Source organism: Chrysochloris asiatica, unplaced genomic scaffold, assembly GCF_000296735.1.
Source record: "Chrysochloris asiatica unplaced genomic scaffold, ChrAsi1.0 scaffold00210, whole genome shotgun sequence".
Lineage (NCBI taxonomy): Eukaryota > Metazoa > Chordata > Mammalia > Afrosoricida > Chrysochloridae > Chrysochloris > Chrysochloris asiatica.
This window is the reverse complement of record NW_006408728.1, coordinates 4,571,973-4,598,885: the sequence shown is the minus strand read 5'-3', so window position 1 is coordinate 4,598,885 and position 26,913 is coordinate 4,571,973. Positions and strand designations below refer to the sequence as shown.

General features: G+C 36.6%; 1 protein-coding gene and 1 pseudogene across 1 annotated transcript in view; one reads left to right on the top strand and one right to left on the bottom strand.

The window, feature by feature from the left end:
- The window catches only part of HMCN1 (hemicentin 1), a 665,929-nt gene that overhangs the window by 138,517 nt on the left and 500,499 nt on the right, over window positions 1–26,913 (top strand). Inside the window, exon 2 of the mRNA XM_006872707.1 lies at window positions 24,905–24,975. Within this exon, the coding sequence (XP_006872769.1) occupies window positions 24,905–24,975 (71 nt within the window). The remainder of the gene's footprint in view (window positions 1–24,904; window positions 24,976–26,913) is intronic.
- LOC102830912 lies at window positions 5,678–12,187 on the bottom strand (annotated as a pseudogene).

The window sequence follows — 26,913 nt, the reverse complement described above, 5'->3', positions numbered from 1 at the left end:
TTCATCAACACCATAATTCAAATGCATCAATTCTTCTTTGATCTTCCTTATTAATTGTCTAGCTTTCACATACATATGAGATAATTCAAAATACCATGATGTCTTAGTTATCTAATGCTGTTATAGCAGAACTATCACAAGTGGAGAGCTTTAATAAACAGAATTTTTTCTCTCTCTTACTGTTTAGAAAGCTGTTGTATAATTAGGTGTTGTAGTTGTTGTTAAGTGCCATCAAATAGGTTCCAACACATAGCGACCCTGTATAGGGTTTCTGAGGAGCAGCTGGTGGGTTTGAACTGAGACCTGGTAGTTCTCAATCCAGGAATGATCCTGAAGCACCACACCAGGAGTTCTGGTGTCGTAGAGTAGGTTCCAACTCATAGGGACTGTATGCATGACAGTTTTAAAAAAAACAACACTCCTCAGTCCTTTACCTTCCATACAGTTGTTGTTATGATTGAACCCATTGCTGATACCACTGTGCCAGTCTGCCTTCATGAGGGCCTTCCTTTTCATCACTGACCCTTGACTGGTCCCTCTTTATAATATGTCTGAAGTATTAGAGATGAAGTCTCACCATACTTATCTTCTAAGAACATTACTTCTTCCAGTGTAGATTTGTTTGTACTTCTGGCTGCCATTGATACTTTTAATATGCTCCTCCAACACCATAACACAAATGCATCAATTCTTCTAGGGTCTTCCTAATTCATTGTCCAACTTTCACATGCTTATGAGGCAACTGAAAATACCATAGCTTGGGTTTGATGCATCTTAGTCCTCAAACTGATATCTTTGCTCTTGAACACTTTAAAGAGGTCTCGTGTAGCAGATTTATCCAATGTGATATGCCATTTGACTTCTTGATGGCTGTTTCTATGACTGTTGATGGTAGGTCCAAGCAAAATTAAGTCCTTGAAAACTTCACTCCTCTTTCCATTTATCATGATGTCATTTATTGGTCCAGTGGTTAGAATTTTTGTTTTCTTCACATTGAGGTACAACCCATACCCAAGGCCGGGTCTTTGATCTTATTAGGTTATTTTCACATTCAGTTGGGTCATCTCTCTTTGGAATGGGCACAAATATGGATCTCTTCCAATCCATTGGCCAGGTAGTTGTCTTTCAAATTTCTTGGCATAGATGAGTGAGCGCCTTCAGTGCTACATTAGTTTGTTGAAGTATTTCAGTTTGTATTCCATCAATTCCTGTAGACTTGTTTTTTCCAATACTTCCATTTCAGCTTGGACTTCTTCCTTCAGTGCCATTGGTTCTTGATCGTATTCTCTCTTGAAATGGTTGGATATTGACCATTTCCTCTTGGTGCAGTGTCTCTGTGTATACCTTCCATCTTCTTTTGATACTTCATTCAATATTTTGCTCATGAAGTCCTTCACTATTGAAAGTTGAGGCTTGAGTTTCTTCTTCAGTTCTTTCCGCTTGAGAAATGCTGAGAATGTCTTCCCTTTTGGTTTTCTAACTTCAAATTGAATAAATAGGGTGAAAGAATACAACTTTGGAGTACACTTTTCGTGATTTTAAATCATTCAATATCCCATTCTTCTGTTCGAATGACTGCCTCTTCGTTTATATACAAGTTAATCATGAGCACAATCAAGAGTTCTGGAATACGCATTCTTTACAATGTTACCAATAGTTTGTCATGACCTACACAGTGAAACATCTTTGCATAGTTAATGAAGCACAAGTAAACATCTCTCTGGTATACTCTACTTTCATCCAAGATCTATATATCTGATGTCAGGAATGATATCCATAGTTCTATGTCCTCTTCTGAATCTAGCTTCAATTTCTGGTGGATCACTGTTGATATACTATTGCAGAGGTTTGAATGCAGAGTGCTGGCTCTGGGGAAAGGTCCTTGTCTCCTTTGTCATCATTCAACATCTGTAGACTCAGTATTCCTTGGAATTCTCCATGTGTCTTAGCATCAATCTTACCCGGGGTCTGGGAGCTTCACAGTGTAGGGATCCCAGGTCTACAGGACACACTCCACTCCTGGCTCTTCTTTCTTGATAGTAGTAGGTCTCTCTTTGTCTACGCAATTGTCTCCTTTTATATCTCAAAAGAGATTGGCTCAAGTTATAACCCAATCCTGTAAATTGCAAGTGAACTCATTAACATCATGGAAGTGAGGACATATAATACATTGGATAATTAATTACATTAGATCAGGGTTGATCACATCAGATCACGTTATGGGGGTGATTTTATTACGTTAGATCTAATCTTGGAGGTGAAACATCTTAACTACTAAACCACTGAGAATCCTGGACCAGCCAAGTTGACACAAAACCTTATTACATATGGCTTGAGTCCGGTGTACTTGAGTTCTCAACGTGACATCTTTTCTCTTTAACACTTTAAAGAGGACTTTTGCAGCAGATTTGCCTAATGTGTTGTGTAGTTTGATTTATTGATTGCTATTCCCATGAGTGTTGATTGTGGATCCAAGTAAAATGAAATCTTTAACAACTTTAGTCTTTTATGCATGTATCATGATGATAGTTATTGGTCTAGTTGTGAGGGTTTTCATTTTCTTTGCATTGAGCTGCAATCCATAATGATGGTTGTGAAATTCATCAGTGAATACTTCAAATCCTTTTCGCTTTCAGCAAGCAAGATTGTCTTCTGCATATTGCAGGTTGTTAATGAGTCATCCTACAATTCTGTTGCCACATTCTTCTTCATATAATGCAGATTATTGGATTATTTGCTAAGCATGCAAATTGAATAAGTATGGTAAAAGGATATAAATCCGTTGCACACCTCCTTAAACTACGTTCTTCCTTAAAATCAGGATTTTAAACGATTCAGTATCCCCCTTGTTTTGTTAGAACTACTGCCTCTTGGTCTATGTACAGGTTCCTCTTGAGCAAAATTAAGTGTTTTGGAGTTCCCATTCTTCCTAATATTATCCATGATTTGTTATGATGCACACAGTTGAATGCCTTTGCATAATCAATAAAGCACAAGTAAATATCTTTCTAGCATTCTCTGCTTTCAACCCAGATCCATCTGACATCAGCAATGATATCCTTTATTCCATATCCTTTTCTAAGTCTGGCTCGAGTTTGTGACAGCTTCCTCTTGATGTCTTGCTGCAACTGTTTCTGAATTATCTTCAGAAAACATTATTTGCATGTGATATTAGTGATATAGTTTGATGATTTACACATTAATATCGGTCTATTGAAAACTATGCCCTTTTTTTTCAGTCTTGAGGAAGAAGGCTTCTTTGATTTACCATATTTCTGGGACATGACTTTTATGTAGCTAATAACTAATCTGTTTTGTATGGAAAGCAGATGTTTGAATTTTCAAACGGCTTCTCCAATTTCCTTACCACCCTTTTGGCCAGGTATTTCTTTTCCAAATTTCCTGGCATAGACTATTGAGTGGTTCCAGCACCGAATCATTTCGTTAATATATTGTAATTGGTATTATGTCAATTCCTAGAGTCTAATATGTCCAGCTTTCTTCTTGGATAAACCATCAACACTCATGGAAGCAGCAGTCAGGAAATCAAATGATACATTGCATTAGGCAAATCTGCTGCACAAAACCTCTTTAAAGTGTCAAAGAGCAAAGAGGACTAAGGTGCGCCTTACCCAAGCCATGGTATTTTCAATAACCTCATATGCATTGTGTGAGCTGGACAGTGAATAAGGAAGACCGTAGAAGAATTGATGCATTTGAGTTATGGTGTTGGAGCAGACTATTGAAAGTGTGATGGGCTGCCAAAAGAACAAACAGATCTGTGTTGGAAGAAGTGCAGCCAGAGAACTCCTTGGAGGCCATGATAGCAAAACTTCATCTCTCATTCTTCGGACATATAGTCAGGAGGGATCAGTCACTGGAGAAGGATATCATGTTTGGTAAGGTGGAAGGTCAGAGAAAAAGAGGAAGACCCCCAGCGAGATGGATTGGGAAAGTGGCAGCATCAATGGGCTCAAGCGTAGCAACAATAGTGAGGTTGGCCCAGAACCAGGCAGTGTTTCGTTCTGCTGTGCATAGGGTCTCTATGAGTCAGTACCAACTCAATGGCACCTAACAAGAACAACAACATCTCCAGCCAGCTTGAAATTCAGTATAATTGGCTCTTGATCATATGCTACCTCTTAAAATGGTTGAGCATGGACCATTTCTTTTTAGTACAGTGACGCTGTGTATTCCTTTCATCTTCTTTTGATACTTTCTGCATCATTCAATATTTTGCTGATAGAATCCTTTAATAATGTAAGTCAAGACTTTAATTTTTTTTTCCTTCAGTTCTATCAGCTTGAGAAATGCTGAGGGTGTTTTTACCTTTTGGTTTTCTAACTCTAGTTCTTTGTACATTCCATTATAATACTTTACTTGTCTTCTTGAGCTGTCCTTTGAAATTTTCTGTTCAACTGTTTTACTTCATCATTTCTTCCATTTGCTTTAGCTACTTTATGTTCAAGAGCAAGTTTCAGAGGCTCTTGTGACATCCACTCTGGTCTCTTCTCTCTTTTCTTTTTAATGACCTTTTGCTTTATTCATGGGTGATGTTCTTGTTGTCATCCCACAACTCCTGTGATCTTCAGTCATTAATATTCAATACATCAAATCAGTTCTTGAGATGGTTTCTAAATTCAGTTGAGATGTACTCAAGGTTGTATTTTGATTCTCATGGACTTACTTTACTTTTCTTCAGTTTCAACCTGGACTTACATATGTGAAATTGGTGGTCTGGTGCATAGCTAGCCCCTGGCCTTGTTTTGGGCTTATTTTAGTTTTTTCCCATTGATGTAGTCAATTTGATTCCTGTGTATTCCATCTGGTGAGGTCCATGTATATAGTCACTCAATATGTTTAGAAAGGTATTTGCAATGAAAAAGGTATTTGTAATTTTGTCTGCAATCTCCAGCATCATTTCTATCATCAAGGCCATATTTTCCAACTACTGATCTTTCATCTTTGATTCCAATTTTTGCATTCCAATCACCAGTAATTATCAATGCATCTTGAGTTAATATTTGATCAGTTACAGACTGAAGAGGTTGGTAGATGTCTTTAATTTCATCATCACTGGTGATTGGTGTTTAAATTTTAATAATAGTGGTATTAACTGGGCTTCCTTGCAATTGTATGGATACCCTATCACAGACAGCACTGTGCTTTAAGACATATCTTGAAATGCTCTTTTTGATGATGAATGCAGAACTATTCTTGGTTTGTCATTCCAGGCAAAGTAAACCATGTGGTTGTCCAATTGAAAATCTCCAATACCTGTTCATTTCAATTTACTAATACTTATAATATCAATTTTCATGTGTTTCATTTAATTTTTGATAACTTCCAATTTTCCCAGATTCATGCATTCAAAGTTCTGGTTATTAAAGGATGTTTATAGCTGTTTCTTTTTATTTTGAGTTGTGCCACATACAAAATGCATCAACACACCCTTCCTTTTTAACTTCTGCTGCAAGAAATGCAACATTAACAAACATACAAATTTCTTCTGTACCACTCTTAAAAGTGTAATTACCAAATTACTAATTTTAAGATGTTATTCATATATTTTTATTCATACTTTTAATGAGATCTTTGCCAATACATTATTTTCCTTAACTTTATTTTTACATTAAGCCAATGTCTGTCATGTAGCCATCAAGAACCTTACAGTAAATTACACAGGCTTGTAGTCCAATTTAGACTCTAGTTTCTTCGAATCAGCCACTTTTCTGACTGCTTTCATGAAGTCTTCCTGTATTACAAAATCATGATCAGCACGAATTGCAAACATACCTGCTTCAGTGCAAACATTTCTCAGGTCTGTTCCATTAAAGCCATCTGAAAGCTTTACAATTGCTTCATAATCTATTTCACCATGTTTTGTAATAGGACCTGCATGGATTTTCAATATATCTAATCTTGCTTGCTCATTTGGTAAATCAATATGTATTTTTCTATCTAATCTTCCTGGCCAAAGCAAAGCAGGATCCAGTGTATCAGGTCTGTTTGTAGCCATGATCATTTTAACTTATGCAGAGTATCAAACCCATCCATTTGATTCAGTAACTCCATTAAGGTCCTCTGAATCTCTCTATCAGCTGAAGTACCTTCAGAAAAACGACGACCACCAATAGCATCGATTTCATCCATAAAAATGATGCATGGCTGATGGTCCCTGGCATAATTAAACATTCCTCTGATCAAACGAGCACTGTCACCAATGTACTTGTCTACAATAGAAGTAGACACAACCTTTAAGAAATTGCAGTCCAACTGACTAGCAACAGCTCGTGCCAAGAGTATTTTCCCTGTACCTGGTGGTCCATATAATAAACAGCCTTTTGGAGGTACTATTCCTACACGCTGGAATAATTCTGGGTTTGTAAGAGGTAGTTCTATTACCTCTCTTAATTCCCGGATCTGTTCTGATAGTCTACCAGTTTCAGAATAAGAAACATTCCCAGGGTCCTCATGAGACATGTTGTAAACCAACGGATCCACTTCTCTAGGCAAGTATCTCATGATAGTGTAGTCATTTCCAAAGAAACTCTTGTTCCTGGCTTCAGCTTACTTTTGTCAAGCTGTCGACGACAACCCACAACATATCTTGGTCCATTTGTAGCTTTAACAATGAATTTTTCTTCAGTTAATTGCTTAAGCACTTCACCCACAATCTGTCCAACACTTCGTAGGGCCTTTAGATCATTTTCAGACTTTTCATACTGCTTGGTAAGTTCTTTTAATTGCTCCCTTAACTCCTTGAGACGGCCGTCGATCTCCTTGTGCTCCAGCAGCTTCTTGCAGTAGTCCTGAAGTGCCTTATCTCTAGAGGTCCACCATGATGAGAAGCCGTTGCTCATAGGGGATGCTGGGAATCCACCCACATCTTTAAGGTCAACTCTACTTTGAGGAAGCAGCTCTTCTCGAGTCATATTTTGGGTGCCTCCCAATCTGAGGGGCTCATCTTCTGGCTTTATAGGTGACAATGTTCCACTGCTATTCTTAAGGTTTTCAGTGGTTAACCATTCATAAATGGTCAGTCTCTTCTTATTCCTAGTCTGTCTTAGTCTGGAAGCTCCACTGAAACCTGTCTACCATGGGTGACCCTGTGGGAATTTGAAATTCCAGAATCACAGCAACACTCAAGTCATCACAGTACCATAAACTGATAAAGGAATAGTGGTTATTGTATTAAAGTAGTTATTTTTTAAACAAACCATAGTACATAGCAAAATGTCTTTGATTTTGTCATGAAAATTATTTTCAGTAGCAGCAATAGTTACAATATAGTTAGCATTTATTGCTTGCTTGAGTTATCCCAAACATTGCAAAAAGCACATTGTTTTATTACATGTTCACAACACTTGCTATATGTATGTTTATTGTTCCCATTTTATTGAAGAGGAAGCTAAAATTCATTGAGATTAAAAAATTTGACTCCTCCTCTAAAACAAACAAGACAAAAACAAATTGAATATATAAAGATACACATACACATAGCAGTCTCTTAATTTCAATTCAGGTAGTGTTTATTTTACTCCTAAACTGGTAACGAAAAGGATAAATAGCCGTTAGGTTAAGCAATTAGTGTTTATGTGGGCCATGTGAATGAACAATATGAAGCCATACCACTCTTTTTCTAGGCTTTGTAGAGTTTTTTTTGTTAGGGATCTGAATCAGCAGTAATCTAAACACTATTAAACAGTTTGGTTGAGAATGGCACTTAACTAAACCTTCCTATCGGTGTATCGGCTAATTGTTATTGATGTAAAACATATGTTAATAATTGCATTTTGGTTTGAGTACAGATTGTACAACAAAGAAACAATTCCTGCCTTTTGGGGTTCAGCTTTTAAAGAGAAGGCTTAATATAATCAGTTAATAGGAATGTTTTCCAGAGTAAAGTAGAGAAGCATGGGAACTCAGAAGGGAGGAATTGAAACCTTGTGTGTAATACCAGCTGTGGATTGACCACTGCATTACTAGAGAAATGCCACAGAATGTCTCTTCTTCCTTGTCTGTAGTTTTGGGAAGTTTTGGATAAATGCTACAGCTTCTTGGTGTGTCAGGGACACACATGCCTTTTCCTGCAATTACTGCAATGTGATGGTGATTTATGAAGGGAAGGAGTGAGACAGATCACATATGCATGTTTTCTTATAGTATCAGCACAAGTATCAGCACAATGCATAGGTCTGTCTTATGTGAAAAATGTCTCTGGAACTCCTTCATATTAGAAGAGGTATTTAAATTTAAATGGATACTCATATTGAAGGTTCAGTTTTAGGGTGAATATTTATAATTTCATTGGATATTTCATATTTTCAATATTTTATTGAGAAGGAAAAAGAAATACAAATACACATGGAATATTTTATTGAGAAAGAAAAAGAACTACCAATAAACATTATGTGATAGAGTCTAGAGAAAAGCATAATTAATGATAAGCAACAGAAGAAAATTATAATTTGGCTGTGGTTGGACTCTTGGTGTCAGCAGTCTTAAAGAGTGCTTCTTTTCAGTCAATCAGAAGGAATTCTTTGCATATCCAATCAAGATTAACAATAAGAAGAGTGAAAGATGAAAGCTTAAGAGTGAAAGATGAAATCTGAAAGTGAGAGAATTGAAAAAGAACACCGTATCCAGACAATGACTCTTTGATTAGACTTTAAATACTTAAAATATTTCACCTCACAGCATTAGCAGATAATGTTTCAAATCAGTGCTTTCCTGGTTAAGTTGTCTAATGCCAAAAAATATTTTAGTGTTTTCCCAATGGCCATTATAAGCAAATTAATAACCACACACAGCCAAAATTTCGTGTGCATAACAACTTCGCTTATATGTGATCAAGTGAAGTTCTACCTTTTCTTCAATTGTAACATCTGTGCACTAATTTGAAATATTTGGAGAGTATTCATTTTCTTACCTCTCCAAAATATCACATTAAATCACCTTTCAGAATTTGTCCTTATAGGTCTGTATCTTTATAGATAGTTGTAATCAAATTATATATAGAATTCTGTGTTTTGCCTTCTTGTTTAATATCATATGGTAAACATTTGCTCATGTTTCTAATATGGAACAACTGATTAATGCTATTATTTAGAGGATCACATGTTTTTAATCATGCACCTATTATGTTTTATTTATTAATATCCTAATCATGTCACTTTGTTTATTTCCAGTGAATTATAATGAATAGACAAAAGATTTTATCACAAAACTTACAATATCTATAATAAAATAACAATATTTCATGAAAGGTGTTCTGGTGGCCCTGTAGGTTAAGCATTGAAATGCTAACTGCATGTTTGATAGTTCAAACCCACCAGTCACTCCTCTGCTTTCTGTTTTCTGCTTTCTATAGAGATTTACAGCATCAGAAACTCTGTGCTGCAGGGTCACTATGATTTGGAATGGACTAGATGGCAGGGTGTTGGGGATTGGTTTATATTTCATGAAGGTGGTAGCTACTTGTAATCCTACCAATAGTATGAATGTTCCCTATTTATAATAATACTGATTTTGATAACAATCTTTAAAATTTTTTTCTTTCTCTATAAGGTATACTTAAGTTTGTTGCAATTTGCTTTTTTTAAATTATAATTCATTATAAACATTTCTTGCTCTTGTTTTTTTGTTATCCTGCTTGTAATGAGTTTTCCTTTGATGTGTTAAATGGTGTTTTTCTATTATTTTTCTTATAAATTAGAATAATCTTTTAAAATAGTATTGACTTCAATTTATTAGGGTTGTTGTTGTTGTTGTTAGGTGCCATTGAGTTGGTACCAACTCATAGCGACCATATGCACAACAGATCAAAACACTGCCCAATCCTGGGCCAACCTCACTATTGTTGCCACGCTTGAGCACGCTGATGCTGCCACTTTGCCAATCTTATCTCACTGGGAGTCTTCTTTTTCTCTGACCCTCCACCTTACCAAACATGATATCCTTCTCCAGGGACTCATCCCTCCTGACAATATGTCTGAAATATGAGAGACAAAGTTTGGCCATCCTGGCTTCCAAGGAGCACTCTGGCTGCAATTCTTCCAACACATATCTGTTTGTTCTTTTGGCAGCCCATGATACTTTCAATATTCTCCTCCAACAGCATAACTCAAAAGCATCAATTCTTCTACTGTGTTCTTTATTCACTATCCAACTTTCACATGCATAGGACATTATTGAAAATACCATGGTTACTATAAAACTTTTTATTTTATGTTTTAATTTTCATTTTAATATCTGTAGATTCATATATTTTAGTGTTTACTCTTGATTTTGTATCTATTGTTTTGAAAATTGTTATTCTTCTATAGCTCTAGTATGTGTTCTAATTTATGTCCACTTAAAATAATTATAATTGTTATATTTAGCCATTAATCTTTATACATTAGTTTGCCATGTATACTGTGAAATATGAATTAAAGAGAAACATTTTTAAAGGAAATAGTCCTTGTTTATGCAATTTGTCTTGAGATACTATTAAGCTGTATGTACATTATTAATAGTTTTCCAGCTATTACATATACTATTGGATGATTACTTGTATACCACAGTCCTGGTATGGTGCTGTGGGATACAGCACTTGACTGCAAGGTGGGTTTGAACCATATGATCAGTGGTTCAAACTCACCAGACACTCTTTGGAAACCCTATACAGGGTCACGGTGAATCAGAACTGACTTGATATCACTTAACAACAACAAAAACAACAATTGTGTACCGACACTCTTTTCGTCAGTTATTAATGCTTAATGATGCTTTTCTACAACTCTCTTTTCTGAGTTTTCATTGATATAATTAACCATATGCTTTACCCAATTAACTTTGAAATAATTTTGCCAAGTTCTAAAAACAAACAAAAAAATTCCTATGAACTTTTTTTTATGATAATTGTATTAAACCTATAAATTAGCTTGGCAGGAAAATACACAAATTTTAAAACTTAATTCTTCGTTAAAATGTGTGTATTTCTACATCTTACTTTTGTGAGTAGTGACTGGGGTCTTAAAAACTGGTAAGTGGGCACCCTTGTCTGGAGGAAAGAAGAGTGATGAAATTTGAAGATACTTAGAAACAGTCTAATAGACTAATGAAACACTTGACCATCAGTCTCCATGGCCTTGAGGACAGAAGTACTAGATGGTGCCCAGCAACCACTATCAACTGTTCTAAAAGAGATAACATTTGAAGGTCCTGGATAAAGTGGGAGAAATGTTTAACAAAGCACAAAATTGTAAAAAAGACCAGATTTACTGGCCAGAGAAAGACAGAAGGAACCCAAGACTAAGACCCTTGGCCACTCTTCAGGTCTGGAACTGAACTCTCTCTTCATAGCTCAATTTCCAGTCAAGCAGTAGATGGTAAATAGGAATATATGGAAGGAAACAACACCATAGGAGGTCAACTTTTGAAAATCAAAACGGCAGCATTTTCATAAGGACAGAATTCAAAAGGGTTGGGAAAGAAAGAAGAAAGGAAACAAGAATCAGAAGAAGAAAATGAGATAATTGATGTTACACGGAGAGATTTACAGTCATGGAACAAAGTGCATGATTTACTGACTATAAAATTAATGATCTGCTCTGTAAACCTTCACTTAATTCACAATAAAAAGTTAAAGATGTATGTGTGTTTCAATAGAAATACTACTACAACCATAGTGACTCTATAAGACAGAGTAGAATTGTTCCAGAGACTTCCCAAGGCTGTCATCTTTTAGGAAACAGATTGACATATCATTCTCCCTTTGTGCATTTGGTGGATTTCAACCTGGAACCTCTTGGTTATCACTCCCAGCACTTAAATACTGTGCCATCAGGGTTTATTTAGGTATCCCACTAGGAGTTAAATGTTCTAACATTTGCATTGAACATTGACATTGTACAATATAAAGATTAATTAATACAAAAGAATAAACATTCATGTTGATAATTTAAGTCAAACTTTACAAGTTGGAAAGAGGAAAGGAGAATGTTCCCAGGATACCTGTGAGTAAGTACAAGCCATCACAGGCCTTCCTGGGGACCAGCAGCCAGATTGCCTGCCTCCAGCTGATACCCACAAGCACTTTCCCAGGCCTGAGAAGGCATTTAGTGAAGTTGAATATGATATTTCTTATTTTCTTGGGTCCTGTTTTAGAAAACAGGTAACCCAAATGGTGATTAAACCTCATTACTAAGCCATGATTGATATTTGGCCTGAGACTGGGAGAAAGTCTTACTCCCCATGAAACTAGGCTTCTGGCTTCCTTTCAGCACTACAGTGCTGCCAATAGGAAAAGGGCATTGTGTTGACCACACACCGTTTTCAGACAGTGCGGGGTGCTTGGGCCTGGACTCCAACCCTCTCCATGCCCACACCCATGGCTTCTGCTGGGTTTGGAAGATGATAGAAGGGCAGGAGCATGGACAGAGTTTTTGGACAACATCTGGAGTTTAAACGTGGGAAACCAGGTGGCAGAGCATCCTTCTCCTGAAGGAGGAAAAGACAGAACCACACGAGAGCCAAGGATCCAAGCCCTCAGTGCATGTTCCTTTGTCACATTGGACTTCCTTTATAAGACAAGTTCAAAGATAAAATTGTTGAGAATTTCAAGACAATGATGGCAAAGCATTAGACACCAAGGTGAGGATACCTTTTAAGATGGTCTTGTGGCACTGCTAGTTAATGCATCGAACTGCTTATGTTGTTGTTAAATGCCATTGAGTCAGTTCTGACTTTAGCGACCTTTTGTGGTGATTCCCAGGAGAACCTGTCTTAGAAGAATGTGCTTTAGAAACAGGAAGTCGAGACTTAGGAATCAGAAGGCACCTTAGAAACCAGGATGTCGAGATGTCTTCTCTCATGCTTTGACATGTTGTCAGGAAGAACCAGTCCCGGGAGAAGGACATAATGTTTGGTAAAGCGCAGGGTCAGTGAAAAAAAGAGGAAGAACACCAATGACATGAATAAACAGTTGTAGCAACAGTCGGCTCAAATGTAACATTTGTGAGGCCGGCGCTATGGATTGAAACTGACTTGGCTCTCACAATAACCACAGTCATATTTTTAACAATGTACCTGATTCCCCCAGTACTTGTCTATTAGTTTGTTATATTGTGGTGGCTTGCATGCTGCTATGATGCTGGAAGCTATGCTAGTATTTCAAATACCAGCAGGATCACCCATTGTGGACAGGTTTCAGCTGATTTCCAGACTAAGACAGACAAAGAAGAATGAGAGGAAGATGCTTCTGAATGTTTAGTCACTGAGAACCTTATTAATAGCAGTGAAATACTGTCAGATAGTACCAGAATATTGAATATTAAAGCATTATGAATAGCACCAGAATATTGTCAGATACTGTGCTGGAAGATGAGTCCCTAGAGTTGAAGGGCACTCAAATCTGACTTTCATTTGCTAATGGGGCACAACTCAAAATGAGGAGAAACATCTGTAAACATCCATTAATAATCAGAACATGGAACGTGCAAGTATAACTCTAGGAAAATTGGAAATTGTCAAAAAATGAAATGGAACACATAAAGATCTATAGCCTAGACATTATTGAGCAGAAATGGACTAATATTGGTCATTTTGGATGTGGCAGTCCTGTGGTGTACTATGCTGGAATTGAAGAGGAATGGCACTGTATTCATTGTCAAAAAGAACACATCAAGATCTATTGTGATATATAAAGTTGTCTGTGATAGGATAATATCCATATTCCTACAAGGATGACCAGTTAATACTACTATTATTCATATTTACATACCAGTCACTAAAGCCAGTGATGATAAATTGAAGAATTCTACCAATTTCTTCAGTCTGAAATTGATCAAATGTGCAATCAATATATAATTGTAATTACTGTTGATTAGAATGTAAAGGTTAGAACAAAGAGGATCAGTAGTTGGAAAATACGGCCTTGGTGATAGAAATGAGGCTGTAGATCACATGATAGAATCTTACAAGACCAATGACTTCATTGCAAATATCTTTATTAAAACAACATAAAAGATGACCATCCACATGGAGCACATAAGATGGGAAACACAGAAATCAAACTGACTGTGTCTGTAGAAAAATATGGTGGGAAAAGCTCCACACCATCAGTCTAAACAAGGGCAGGGGCAGACTATGAAACAGACCACTATTTGTTCATATGAAAATTCACGGTTAAGATGGAGATAATTAAAACAAGTCCACACAAGCCAAAATAAAACCTTGAATCTAGAGATAAATTCAGATTTGATGCATTAGACACTAATGACTAAAGACCAGAAGAGTTGTGGAATGACATCAAGAACATCATACGGGTAGAAAACAAAAGGTCATCAAGAACACAAGAAAGTAGAAAAAGACCAGAATGAATGTTAAAAATGATTATAAAACTTGTTGTCTAGGGTAGAAGTGCTAAAGCAAATGGAAGAAATGAGGAGGTAAAAAAGCTGAACAGAAAACCTCGAAGGGTATCATGAAAAGACCAATTCAAGTATTATAATGAAATGTGCAGACACCTAGAGTTAGAAAACATAAAGGGAAGAACATGTTCAGCATTTCTCAAGCTGAAAATTGAATTAAAAATTCAAGCCTCGACTTGTGATAGTGAAGGATTGTATGGGCAAAATATTGAATGATGCAGAAAGCATCAAAAGAATATGGAAGGAATATACAGAGTCACTGTACTAAAAATAAATGGTTGAAACTCAACCATTTCAAGAGGTAGACTATGATAAAGAGCCAGCAGCACTGAAGGAAGAAGTCCAAGGTGCACTGAAGGCATTGCCAAAGAACAGGGCTCTGGTATTTGATGGAATACAAATTGAAATCTTTCAACAAATCGATGCAGCATTGGAAGCACTTACTTATCTATATCAAGATTTTTTTTAAGACAGCTACCTGGTCAACCGATCTGAAGAGAACCAACCATATTTGTGCCCATTCTAAAGAGAGGTGAACCAACAGAATATGGCAATTATTGGAAAATACAATTAATATCACATGAAAGTAAAATGTTGTTCAAGATTGTTGAAAATGGCTGTTAACAGTACATTGACAGGGTATTTCTCGAGGTTCAAGCTGGATTCAAACAAGGATATGGAATGAGGGATACCATTGCTGACATCAGATGAATCTTGGCTGAAAGCAGAGAATACCATACAGATGTTTATCTGTACATTATTGACTATGCAAAGACTTTCTACTGTGTGGATCAGACATGCTATGGATAACATTGTGAAGAGCGGTATTCCAGAACAGAACACTGAATTGTGCTCGTGCGATGCCTATACATAGCCCAAGAGACAGTTGTTTGAACAGAACAAGGGGACACTGAATGGTTTTAAAATCAGGAATGGTGTACACCAGGTCTGTATTAGTTCACCATATTTATTCAAAACGTATGCTGAGCAAATATTCCGAGGAGCTGGGTTATATGAAGAAGAGCATGGCATCATGACTGGACAAAGACACATTAACAACCTGTGATATGCAGATAATATAACTTTGCTTGCTAAAACTAAAGAGGACTTAAAATACTGGTAGATCTAAGATGACAGCCTTCAGTACGAATCACAGCTCAATGTACAGAAAACAAAAATCCTTACAACTGGGCCAATAATTAACATCTTGATAAATGGAGAAAAGATTGAAGTTGTCAAAGAGTTCATTTTTCTTGGATCCACAATCAACACTTATGGAAGCAGCAGCCAAGAAATCAAATGACATATTGCAGTAGGCAGATCTGTTGCACAAGCCTTTTTAAAGTGTTCAAGAGCAAAGATGTCATGTTGAGTACTAAGGCACACCTGACCCAAGCCATGGTATTTTCAACAGCCTCATATGCATGTGGAAGTTAGACAATGAATAAGGAAGCCCATAGAAGAATTGATGCATTTGAGTTATGGCGTTACAGAAAATTATTAAAAGTACCATGGACTGCTAGATAAACAAGCAAATCTGTGCTGGAAGAAATACAGCCAGAATGCTCCTCAGAAGCCAGAGTGCTGAGACTTCTTCATCTTTCATACTTTGGTCATATTATCAGGAAGGACCAGTCCCTGAAGAAGAATATCATGCTTAGTAGAGGCACATCAGTGAAAAAGAGGAAGACACCTAAGGGGATGAATTTGCTCAATGGAAGCAGCAATGAACTCAGTGTAACAACCATTGTGAGGATGGTGTAGAACCAGGCAGTGTTTCCTTCCGTTGTGCATAGCATCGCTATGGGTTGGATTTAACTCGAAGGCAGCTAATAGTAACAACAACAATAGTAACCTGATTCTCATATTTTTGCACATAAAATGCTTACTTAATAAGTAGGTGCTTTGGACCAATGATTTATATTTCCCTTTGAAAGCATGACCAAAGTATTGCATACATTTGTTTAGCTTCTCTGGAAACAATCAGGGCTGTAGTTAAGTCTATTCTACACTTGAACAATATCAGTGATCTTTTTCTAACAGCTTTCAGACAGGTAAATATTTTTTCTTCACCAACATTTTTACCTCTACCGCTCTGTTTCTTTTTTTCTTAATTCCTAATTGGCATCTAGATTTTTGAGGAAGATATTGATATTAAAAAATTACCTAAAAGAGCATTTTAAACTTTGAAATTACTTCTAATGTTTTTCTTCTAAATTTTAAAACACATTTTCTCATAAGAATATCATTATTTGTTTAAATTTAAATTGTTATTGAAAATCATCATCTTTATTTTCTTTTTGTTTGCTTTTTAAATACCTTGATTACATTGGAATTTTTATTAAGGATGTCAGATTATCAATTAGCATAAGTACATAATTACATATTTCCTTGTCTTTGTCAGAATACCAGTACAAATACATGGGTTATGTTTTGAGATTTAAAATGCCACTTTGTATTTGGGATTAGATGTAAAACTTAGAGTCTATAGTTTGTTGGATATTAAAAATCCCATGACTGTTTTTGCAGAGTGCTGCTATGCTGGCTGAAGTCCAGCCTAAGCAATAACATCCTACTCAGTATACCTCAAAGTCCTGTGTCAATTATGAAGGCATTCTTCTTTGTTTCCTGTTCTGAACAGCTGTATAACATTGCCGAATTCATGAATTCATATGCACGATTTTTTTCCATATCCTGTTTCAGCAGTCCATGAAGTGAAATAATCCTTGCACTGTGCATATAGTATTTGCAATTTTTTGAAAATCCTTGCTTAAGGTTACCGTATTGTTCATTGTCAACATGAATAAACTTTTTGGATAGTGCAGCAGAATGCCATTTCATTAAATATTACATCACATGTTACACATGAATTCATCATTGGCCTCAATTTTATAAAACACAGCAAATGTATCACTTTACCTCCAAAACAATCATTAGGGGTCTTTAAGTAGCCCTGAAAATTACCTGTTCTAATATGAGTGGGAATGCACTCAGTTAAATGAATCCTGAAGTACTCTTGGCATTACCTTTGCTGGAAGTCAGAAAATGGTCCTGTTTTTGTGGATGAAGTACAGATCATTTAAAAATGATGTTGGACAGCAACATTATAACTGAGTGAGGATAAAGAAATCTAAAAATTGAATACAGTGAAAATAAATGTAATTATTTATCTGATTTTTTATAACTTCCCAAAAGCTGAGAACATAATTTAATGATTTTACTCAGAAAATTTTGATACTTTAAGTATATGTAAGTTTATATTAACAATTTTGTATACATGAAGAGCACTAGAATTGGTTTGAGCTAAATTAACTGGGAGCAGAATTTTTAGACAGGAGAACATATTGAGGTTCAGTTCATCAAAGGGCTTTTGAGCAGACCATGTGATGAAACCTAGAGTTTTGTTGCTCTTTTGCTAAACCTCTTTTAATCTGGTGCCTTCTTCAAATCCTAACTCATACATTGTCTATTTCACTAGAGCTCAGGGCTCTCTGTCACCTCTGGAAACAGAATTTACTATCCATTTGTATCTGTGTCATTTAATTGCTCTCAGATGCTTGCCTAGACTTCTGTTTTAATAATAGCTCATTCGTTTTTAAAGATTTCAACTACATTTAACTTCTATCATGTCAGGCTTTGTGGTTCATATCTTTCTTTGCATCTTCTATAATGTCTTGCAAATATTGATTAATTAGTTTATAGGGAAGTTTGTTTTGTTGTTAGTTGCCTTCAGAATGGCTCTGATTCATGCTAAACAGAACAAAATGTTGCCCGGTCCTGTGCCTATCTTTTTGTTCATTGATATGCTCGTGTCCATTGCTGTAATCACTGTGTATTTGGAGTGCTTTCTGAATTAGGAAGTGCATCTTCCAGCATTACATTAGACAATATTCTATTGTGATCCATCTCTTGTTCATTGCTGACTTTTGAAAATTGATCACCAGGACATTCATCCTACCCTGTCTTGGTCTGGAAGCTCTGGGAAACCTGTTCACCCTGGGTTATCCTGCTGGTATTTGAAATGCTGGTGGGATGGCTTCTGGCATCATAGTACAAACCACCATAGTACAACAAGCTGACAGATGGGTGGTGAATAATGAAGTTTAGGGATTCTCATTTTACTTGGTCATATATTCATTAATTCATTTGTAGCTACAAATCAAGAGTTTTACATATAATGTAACATTTAAAAATGCTTTAATTTTACATTAAAATATATATATAATACAGTGTCTTGGGGTGTGACACTGTAGGTGATGCACCGGACTCCTAAATGCAAGGTCGGCAGTTCAAAACCACCAGCTGTTCCTTGGAAACACTGTTCAGGTTGCTATGAGTTGGAATTGACTCTATAGCAGGCATTTAACAACAACAATAATGTAAAATTTGTAAACATTGCTATCAAATCATGTGTAGGTAGCATTTAGACTCCAGAGAGCAGCAGTAAGCAGTCTTCTAATATCCTAATTCTCAAGGAAATACTCTGAATAAAGAAAAACTATGAGGAACAGAAATCTGTTGGTGGAAAGGAAAAAGGAAGTGAGGAACTGGATATCAATCTTGCCAAGTGAAGCAGTGAAAGAAAATATTATATTGTGAACGTCTTTCCATTATTTTCTCAAGTACAATCCAGCAACTTAGATTAAGAGAACAATGGTTGAGATGCTGGAACTATATCTAACCATCTGATAAATGCCTAGGAAACAGGAAATAACAAAATTATTGAAAAAAGGAAAGCCTTCTTTAGAATTTCAGACACTCATTTTCTTTTAATCAAGTGTTCTCTTGAAGCATAAAATGTTTCTTATATTTGCACTAATGCATGTCACTTTAATGGTTCTTTTGTTTCCTGAAATGAGCTATATGAGAGGGCTTCAGAAAGTTTATGGGAAAATTCCATTATCTTTCAATTCCATTTTTCCATAAACTTTTTGATGTCCCCCTGTATATGACAAATTATATCTATTGATCATCTGTTTTATTACTTTGATTAAAGATGAAAACAATTGGACAAAATATAACAAAACAACAACAAAAATAGTTGCTTGTTGGTTGATTCCAACTACTGTCAATGCATGGAGTTCTGGTGTGATACTAACTACACTGAACTGCTAACTATAAGGTGGGCAGTTCAAACCCACCAGCCACTGCTTGGAAACCCTATCCAGGGTCATTATGAGATAGAATTGACTTGACAACAACAGTAATAGTGGTTCATGTGTTTCTGAGTAAAACTGTGCTCCATAGAGTTTTCAGTAGCTGTGATATTTTAGAAGTTGTTTGCCAGTCCTTTCAAACTGCCAGTTTTTTGGCTAGTGTTTTTGTGATTAAGTGCTGTCAAGTTGATTCTGAGTCATAGAGACCCTGTACAGGGTTTCTGAGGAGCAGCTGGTGGGTTTGAATGGCTGACCTGGTGGTTCGAAATCCAGTGCTTTTCCTACAGTGCCACACCAAATTAGCTACAAATTAGTACTAGTAAGTTGACTTATTAATGTCTTCAGTGATCTTGAAATGGAGTCTTTAGCTATATAGCATGGAGACTTCTTGATGTGAAAAGAACAAGAAAAGAAGGATCAGAAGGATTAGGTGTCTCTTTAGCTCTTTTATTCCCTTCTCTCTCTTCCTCCTGTTTTTCATCATTTGTTGGGAATATACTAAATATACACTGAGATAGCCTGTCTCCTCAAGGGGCAGAAATTCAAGTGAGGGAAATGGAAAACCAATCAGGCAATCATAAAATTTTGTGGCAGATGCTACGATGTCACAGGTACATTGTATTTTGATAACTCTCCAAGGGGTTGGGAAACTTTGATTTATTACCTAAGCTTCAGTTGTATATACAATTATATCTGTTCTACCTATTTTATGAGATTGCTGTGAGGTTCAGAGTACCATTGTATATTAATTACAGTTGTAATTATAGCTGCAAATAGTTATTGGTGATAATCAATATGGTAGAATACAGCAGTTTCTTATAAAATTTATAAATAACATTTTTTAAAAACTAATGTTAGTAAAGTAACTATTTTGTTTTCCCTAAGTGAAATTCTGAAACTTTACTTCCATTTTGAAATCTTCCTTGGTTCTTCCTAAAAAAAACCTTTTTCCTCTGTTTTAATCAGTGCTGCCTCACTATCTTTTTCATGCTTCTATTTCTGCACTTAATCCATTGCGTTGCAATTCTGTATTTACATTTATATCTTTTCCACTAGGCTATTAGCACTATAAGCATATTTGTCCAGCTTTGTGTTATCAGTGGCAGCCATATATAGTAAGTGTTTGATAAATGTTTGTTAAATAGATTTGAGAGGGAAAGTTTCCAGTGATGTTTCTTTGCGTGTTTAATTATAGTTTCTAGTGGGCAACAATGATAATATTGTGATAAAGATGAAGACGCATATTTATAATTCTGAGGGTCTCGGGGAGAAGATAAAAATACAAACACATAATTACAGCTCATTGTAGAAGTATGGAAAAGGTAGACAGGCAACACTGATTAAAATAGAGGGAATAGTGTTTTTCAAAATGAATCAAGGAAGATTTCAAAAAGGAGTTAGAGATTGTTGATTTCAGTTAGAAAAATCAGATTAATTACTTCATTAATGTTAATTTATTTTTAAATGTTAATACATAGAAAATTTGTTCTGTTAAAGATAATATACAAGTATGTGATAATAAAGTACTCTGGGTGTCCTGTGGTCAAATTAGAGACTCTTTGAGCAGACCCATCCTGTCTATGGTCCAGAGGAAATGAGGAGAAAGTTGGCAGCAACTTGTCCATTGATAGAATGAGGAGCTTGGAAAAGAGGGAAATTTAATTGAGTTTTGCAGGTTGTTCAGTGTCTAAAGTGTTATTGAATATCCTAACCTCTTTTTGCACCAGCAGAGTTTTTCAATTCCATCTTCTCTAAAGCTCAAGTTTTCTTGTGTGTAAATTAAGGTGATTTAGTCAAATGATCTTTAGTACCACTTCTAGCTCATGGTTATAATATTTTTTAGTGGGTTTTCTTTGTAAATAACTTGGTAAAATAAGCTTTAACAAATTGAAGGAATTTCTATAATCTGTTAAATATTATGCACCTTCATTCTCCCTATGTTTTTATTATATAAACATTATTTAAAAAAAGTTCAAGAAGGTAGGCTTTAAATTGGTTTTCATAGAATAAAAGATGTGCAAGAGATGAAAGACAGTAGGGACGGCTTTGGGAATGGTGAGAATGAGCAATAGCTTCATACTAAGAATGTTGACAAAGTTGGAAGATTGAATAAATAGACAAGAAGACCTGGAATGTCTTGTAGATTTCCCATTTAATTCCATAAGCAATAGTGGTCCATGTTCAGACAGGAAGAGAGGACAAAGTTGTACCTCTTGAATGTCATCAAAGACTTGGCAGTGGATGAAACCAGCATTAGCAAAAAGGAAGAGAAAATAAAATTGCTAAGGACACAACTGGCACTGTTCTGTATTAAGAGAAGAGAGAGGCTGGAATGGAAGCACGTCCTGAAAGGAAGGAGGGTTGATTTTGCCAAGTAGTCATATCATTCCATTCAAAAGCGTTGGAAAGGATGCTTACAGCTGGAGGGATATGGCAGCTCTGCAAGCCTTTACTGCCTGAGTGTTTCTCATAACTGATAAAAGATTTATCTCAGCTGTCCAGTGTGGTCTGCAAAATGTTTATTAATGAGCTTCAGGAAAGATTTCTTATCTTTGTTGAAAACCGGTATATATGTGAGAGTCTCTAGATAACTGAAATGAAGACTAATCAGTTTTTTATTTTAATAGCATCCCTTGATCTCCACTCTTAAAGAAGAATAGGTGTGTATATATATATATATATTGTTGTTGTTAAGTGCCATCGAGTTGGTTCCTACCCATAGCAATTGCTTCCAAGGAGCAATTGGTGAGTTTGAACTGCCAACCTTGTAGTTCAAACCCACTTTGCAGTCCCGCGTATTAATCCACAGTGCCACACCAGGACTCTCTCTCTTTGTGTGTGTGTGTGTGTGTGTGTGTGTGTATATACACACACACACACACACACACATCCAGAGCTATTTTTTATTTTTTTATTATTGTAGGTGATTTTCCTGCATGTGTATACTTTTTTATTCTTTATGTAATTGTGTCTTCTTTTTCTAGGCTTCTTTGTATATGTTTGTACTTCTTGAGTTTTAAATTCTAGGATTATTTGAGTATTATCCTATGTAGGAACCTAGAAGGTTGGCTTGGCAATGCTGCTTACAATTTATATGTCAGGGTGTAACTGCCTGGCATATTCTTTGCTGTTTTGCATTCCATTGCGAACTATGCCTTTGTTTAGTCTTGAGGGAGTAGGCTTCTTTGATTTACCATATTCTTGGGACATGACTTTTACATAGCTAATAACTGGTCTGCTTTGTATGGAATGCAGATGTTTGCATTTTTGCATAGCTTCTCCAATCTCCTTGCCATTCCTTTTGCGTACTGCAAGGTGTCTAAGATCTATAGTGAAAGACAGAGGCATTTTTTTTTTCATGTAATTGCTAATAAAATTATATGAGGTATAGCAGACAAATTGGGTCTCCCTTCCAGTTTACCTCATTTATTTTCTAAAATCCTACAGTCTTTTTTTATACCACACGTAGCACAATATGGAATGTCTGGTTAATTAATTATTATTCATTGAAGCTACAAGTCCTTTACTAGCAGTTTGCTTTTGAAGCTAGAAAACGTTTTGTAAAGCTAAATTTTAAGTACCTTATAATTTTAAAAAGTATTGTGTTTGTGCATCAGTTTTAACACAGTGCAGGAGAAAGAGGAGGCTTTCTGCTCCTGTAAAAGTTTACAGCCTTGGATACCCTGTGCAGGGTCACTGTTAGTCGGAACCGACTCCATAGCACATAACACAACATAACTTCATTTGAAGGTATAAAAGAAACTTTTTGTCCACCCTAGGAATTTAAGATAGTATGTCTGTGCATATGTGATAATCATTTGAATTTAAATATTATTACTTAAATACACGATACTTTTTGAGGATTGTAATTGCTATCCTTCCAATTCATAACGTCTGTTTTCTACTTATCTATTTTAAAGATTACATTTTTCATTTTTAAGGGCGTTAACTTTGAGGATTATGCTATTTATTATAAATATGCTGTGTCTTACCAATATAAATAAATAAATACCTCACCCCAAACTTGGTATCTGGGCTCCTTCTCCTTCCTTGATTTAGTTCTTGCCTCTCCAGGAAACATAGTGGCCTGCAGTGGCCCCAGTGGCCTTAAAAACTATGATTTGTGCAATACATCAGGGTAGTTGTAATGGCTGTCACGGTCCCAAAGGCAATTACAGTGGGCAAAACCAGCACAGGAGAGTGGTGATAGCAGTATAAGGCAGCCATGGGAAAAGAAGTCATAGGGACCATTTTCTGCTTTTTAAAAACATCTTGTATTTGCACTCTGCCAAGTTCTTAAAAACTTTAGGGAATACACAAATGTTCATTATCTAGTTGATATAACAGATATAATACAAATGTTGTTATAATTTGGGAATGAGATCTCTTTTACGGAGACAGGGTTAGTGTACAGTGTGTTTGGGGTCAATATATTTTGAGATATAAAACAGATTAAGTAAAACAGTGAGTTGGTTGGGATTATAAAGATAGGTGGTAGGTATAGAGGCTAGGATTTAAAATATATGTTTTTTTACAATTCAATCCATAACGTGCCGTAAAGCTTCATTTATTTACATGCTTGTTCCATTCTTACCACTTTTTTTTTTAATTTACAGAAAAGTTGCAGACACTTCTTATACCTTATATTTGAGTAAGCTGAATTATTGAATAAATAGGTGTTTATTTAGAGTCTAGCAATAAGGTAGAGTCTTGGTGTGGTGCTGTAGAATAAGCACTGAACTGCTGCTAATCACAAAGTTGTTGGTTCAAACCCACCAGCCTCTGCTTGGAAACCCTAGACAGCAACAACAAGCCGTAAATTAGGTGCTCAATACACATTCCTTGACTGGTGAGGGTAACAACGGGCCATTCCTTAGGAGTGCCTGGTGAGCTTGAACCATCAACCCTGAGGTTCAAATTGACTTTGCAGTCCAGCACATTAACCCATCGTGTCACATCAGACTCCCTTTTTAGTATAATGTACTGTGGTATAAATTATAGTTTGGTGGTGGTTGTGTGCCATGGAGTGGGTTCTGACTCATAGCGACCCTGTGTAGGGTTTCTGAGGCTGTAAATCTTTACGGGAACAGAAAGCCTCATCTTTCTCTCACAGAGCAGTTGGTATATTCAATCTACTGACCTCACAGTTAGCAGCAGCCCAACTTGTAAACTGCTCCACTATTAATTGTAAAACAGCCTTTGGTGTTGTGCTGTTTCTTATTCTTAACTAACCATATTTAGCACAGTGAAAAAACACATGAAAAGACAAATGAAAGTCTTTATAATACTATTGATACTATGTATTGACCAGGTCACTTTTTATCTTTACAGAAATTGGCCCAGTTACAATTACCACTGATCCCAAGAAATTTCAGTATGAACTCAGAGAGCTCTATGTTCAGGTGAGTGCTTGCCTTCGATTTTACGTCTTTATGGAATGAAAAATGGTGGCTTTTTGGCTTATTTTCCTTACTTTTAAATCTGAAAGTATTCATTGTTGGGTTGTTGTTATTGTAGTTAAGTACCATTGAGTCAGTTCCAACTCATAGTGACCCTGTATAGATTTACTGAGGAGTAGCTGGTGGTTTTAACAACTGACCTTGCAGTTCAAACCTACTTTTGGATCCAATGCTTTATCCTGCACTGCACCAGAACTCCATTGGGTTGCTAGTGCCCCTGCTAAATACTCCCTATTTTTCCCACCTGAATTTTGAGTCAACTAAGCTGTAGATATGGGAGTGCGGCATATGGGGCTCAAAATATTATTTTTATTACTAATACAGTATTTACAGAACGTGGCTTTCTAACAGTTCCTTGAACTGCATGTTCTTACTAGCATAAAGAGTGTCTGACACTGCTAGATGACTAGGAACCATCCTTTCTCTAGGGAGGGAAATCATTAAGAATGGACCCAGAAGGGTTTACCCCATCCCTTCTCCCAAATTTGACAATAGAATAACTCAATCTGCTTTTGCTGAGAAACGGTGAGTCTTGGTAAAGTGAGGGGTCAAGAGTGTGACTCCAGAACCAGGGGTCAATAAACTACGGTCCAGCTGTTTACCTAGTAACCATCAAGGCAAGCCATCAAGCCCCTTCAGGATAAACCCCCTTCCAGAACTGAAACTCAAAGAAAACACATGAGCAGGCTTATAAGCTCGCTGGTGGCCATGTTGGCCTACTTATAAGTAGAAGTGGGGGAAAGGCAGTAATGAAGACATGGGATGAGTTGGAACATGTTCCATAGACACCTGTCAACCATGAGTTAAGAGACAGAAGAAGAAGGGCTAGTTGGTCTGAAGTTTAGAGAGACTTGTGAACTCCTGAGCCCATGAACACTGGCCTAGCCATGGAAGGCTGATGCTTAGAGTGAAGCGTCAGCTGATAGGAAGTGTGGGGAGGGGTGCAAGAATGCACAAACTTGAAGATGTTGTTGTTGTCATGTGCCGTGGAGTCGGTTTCGACTCATAGCGACCCTGTACAGGGTTGCTGAGGCTGTACGGGAGCAGAAAACCTCATCTTTCTCCCGCAGAACAGCTGGTAGTTTCGAACTGCTGACCTTGAGGTTCACAGCCCAATTCGTAACCACTACGCTACCAGAGCTCCTTGCAGATAGTACCCAGATAAAGACCTAGCATGGATGGCTTGAGGATCAGAACTTGGCTAGAGAAAGATAAAGACATTTGATGCAGGAAGCAAGTATAAACTGCTACAATTTGATGAACTTGACCTTTACATATAGATATAGTAGCTCAAAATACCAACCAAGCGGGAAGGACTCTTCAAATCAAGGATCAAGCCTATCCTCTCAATACGCAGGTTTGATCGGGACAGGCAACTTAGACATTGGCTATCTAAAATGGGGGATAAGGGTATTATAAAGGCATGAAGTGACTGGGTTACACGTTTTCAAGAAAGAGTTTAGTTTCATCGAGTGTGCGGGGAAGATAGAATCCCCATTGAATAGTTTTCATCTTGTTTAGATGGATGTAGTGAAAGGAGATGGGGATAGCATTCTTTTGATTCAAAAGTGAATATTGTTATCATGACTAATTGTGACTGTCGCAACTGTAAAGGTAGAAGTTTTGTAACAAAAAGTGGGGAGTAGTTAATCTTACATTCCAGGAACAGATGACCCTAGGACCATCAAGAGAGAAGAGCATGAGCAGAACGTGGGACCCTAACTAGAGAAGCAGTGACACCAGAGATAAAGGCAGAGGTGATGGCATGGAGAGAGAGCAGCTGAGGACTCAGACTCATGGAAAGAGAAAGTCTGTGTGCTGGCGGCCAGGAGGCAGAGTTGCAGAATGTGCCCTTTGGTTGTTTAAACAGTTATATATTCC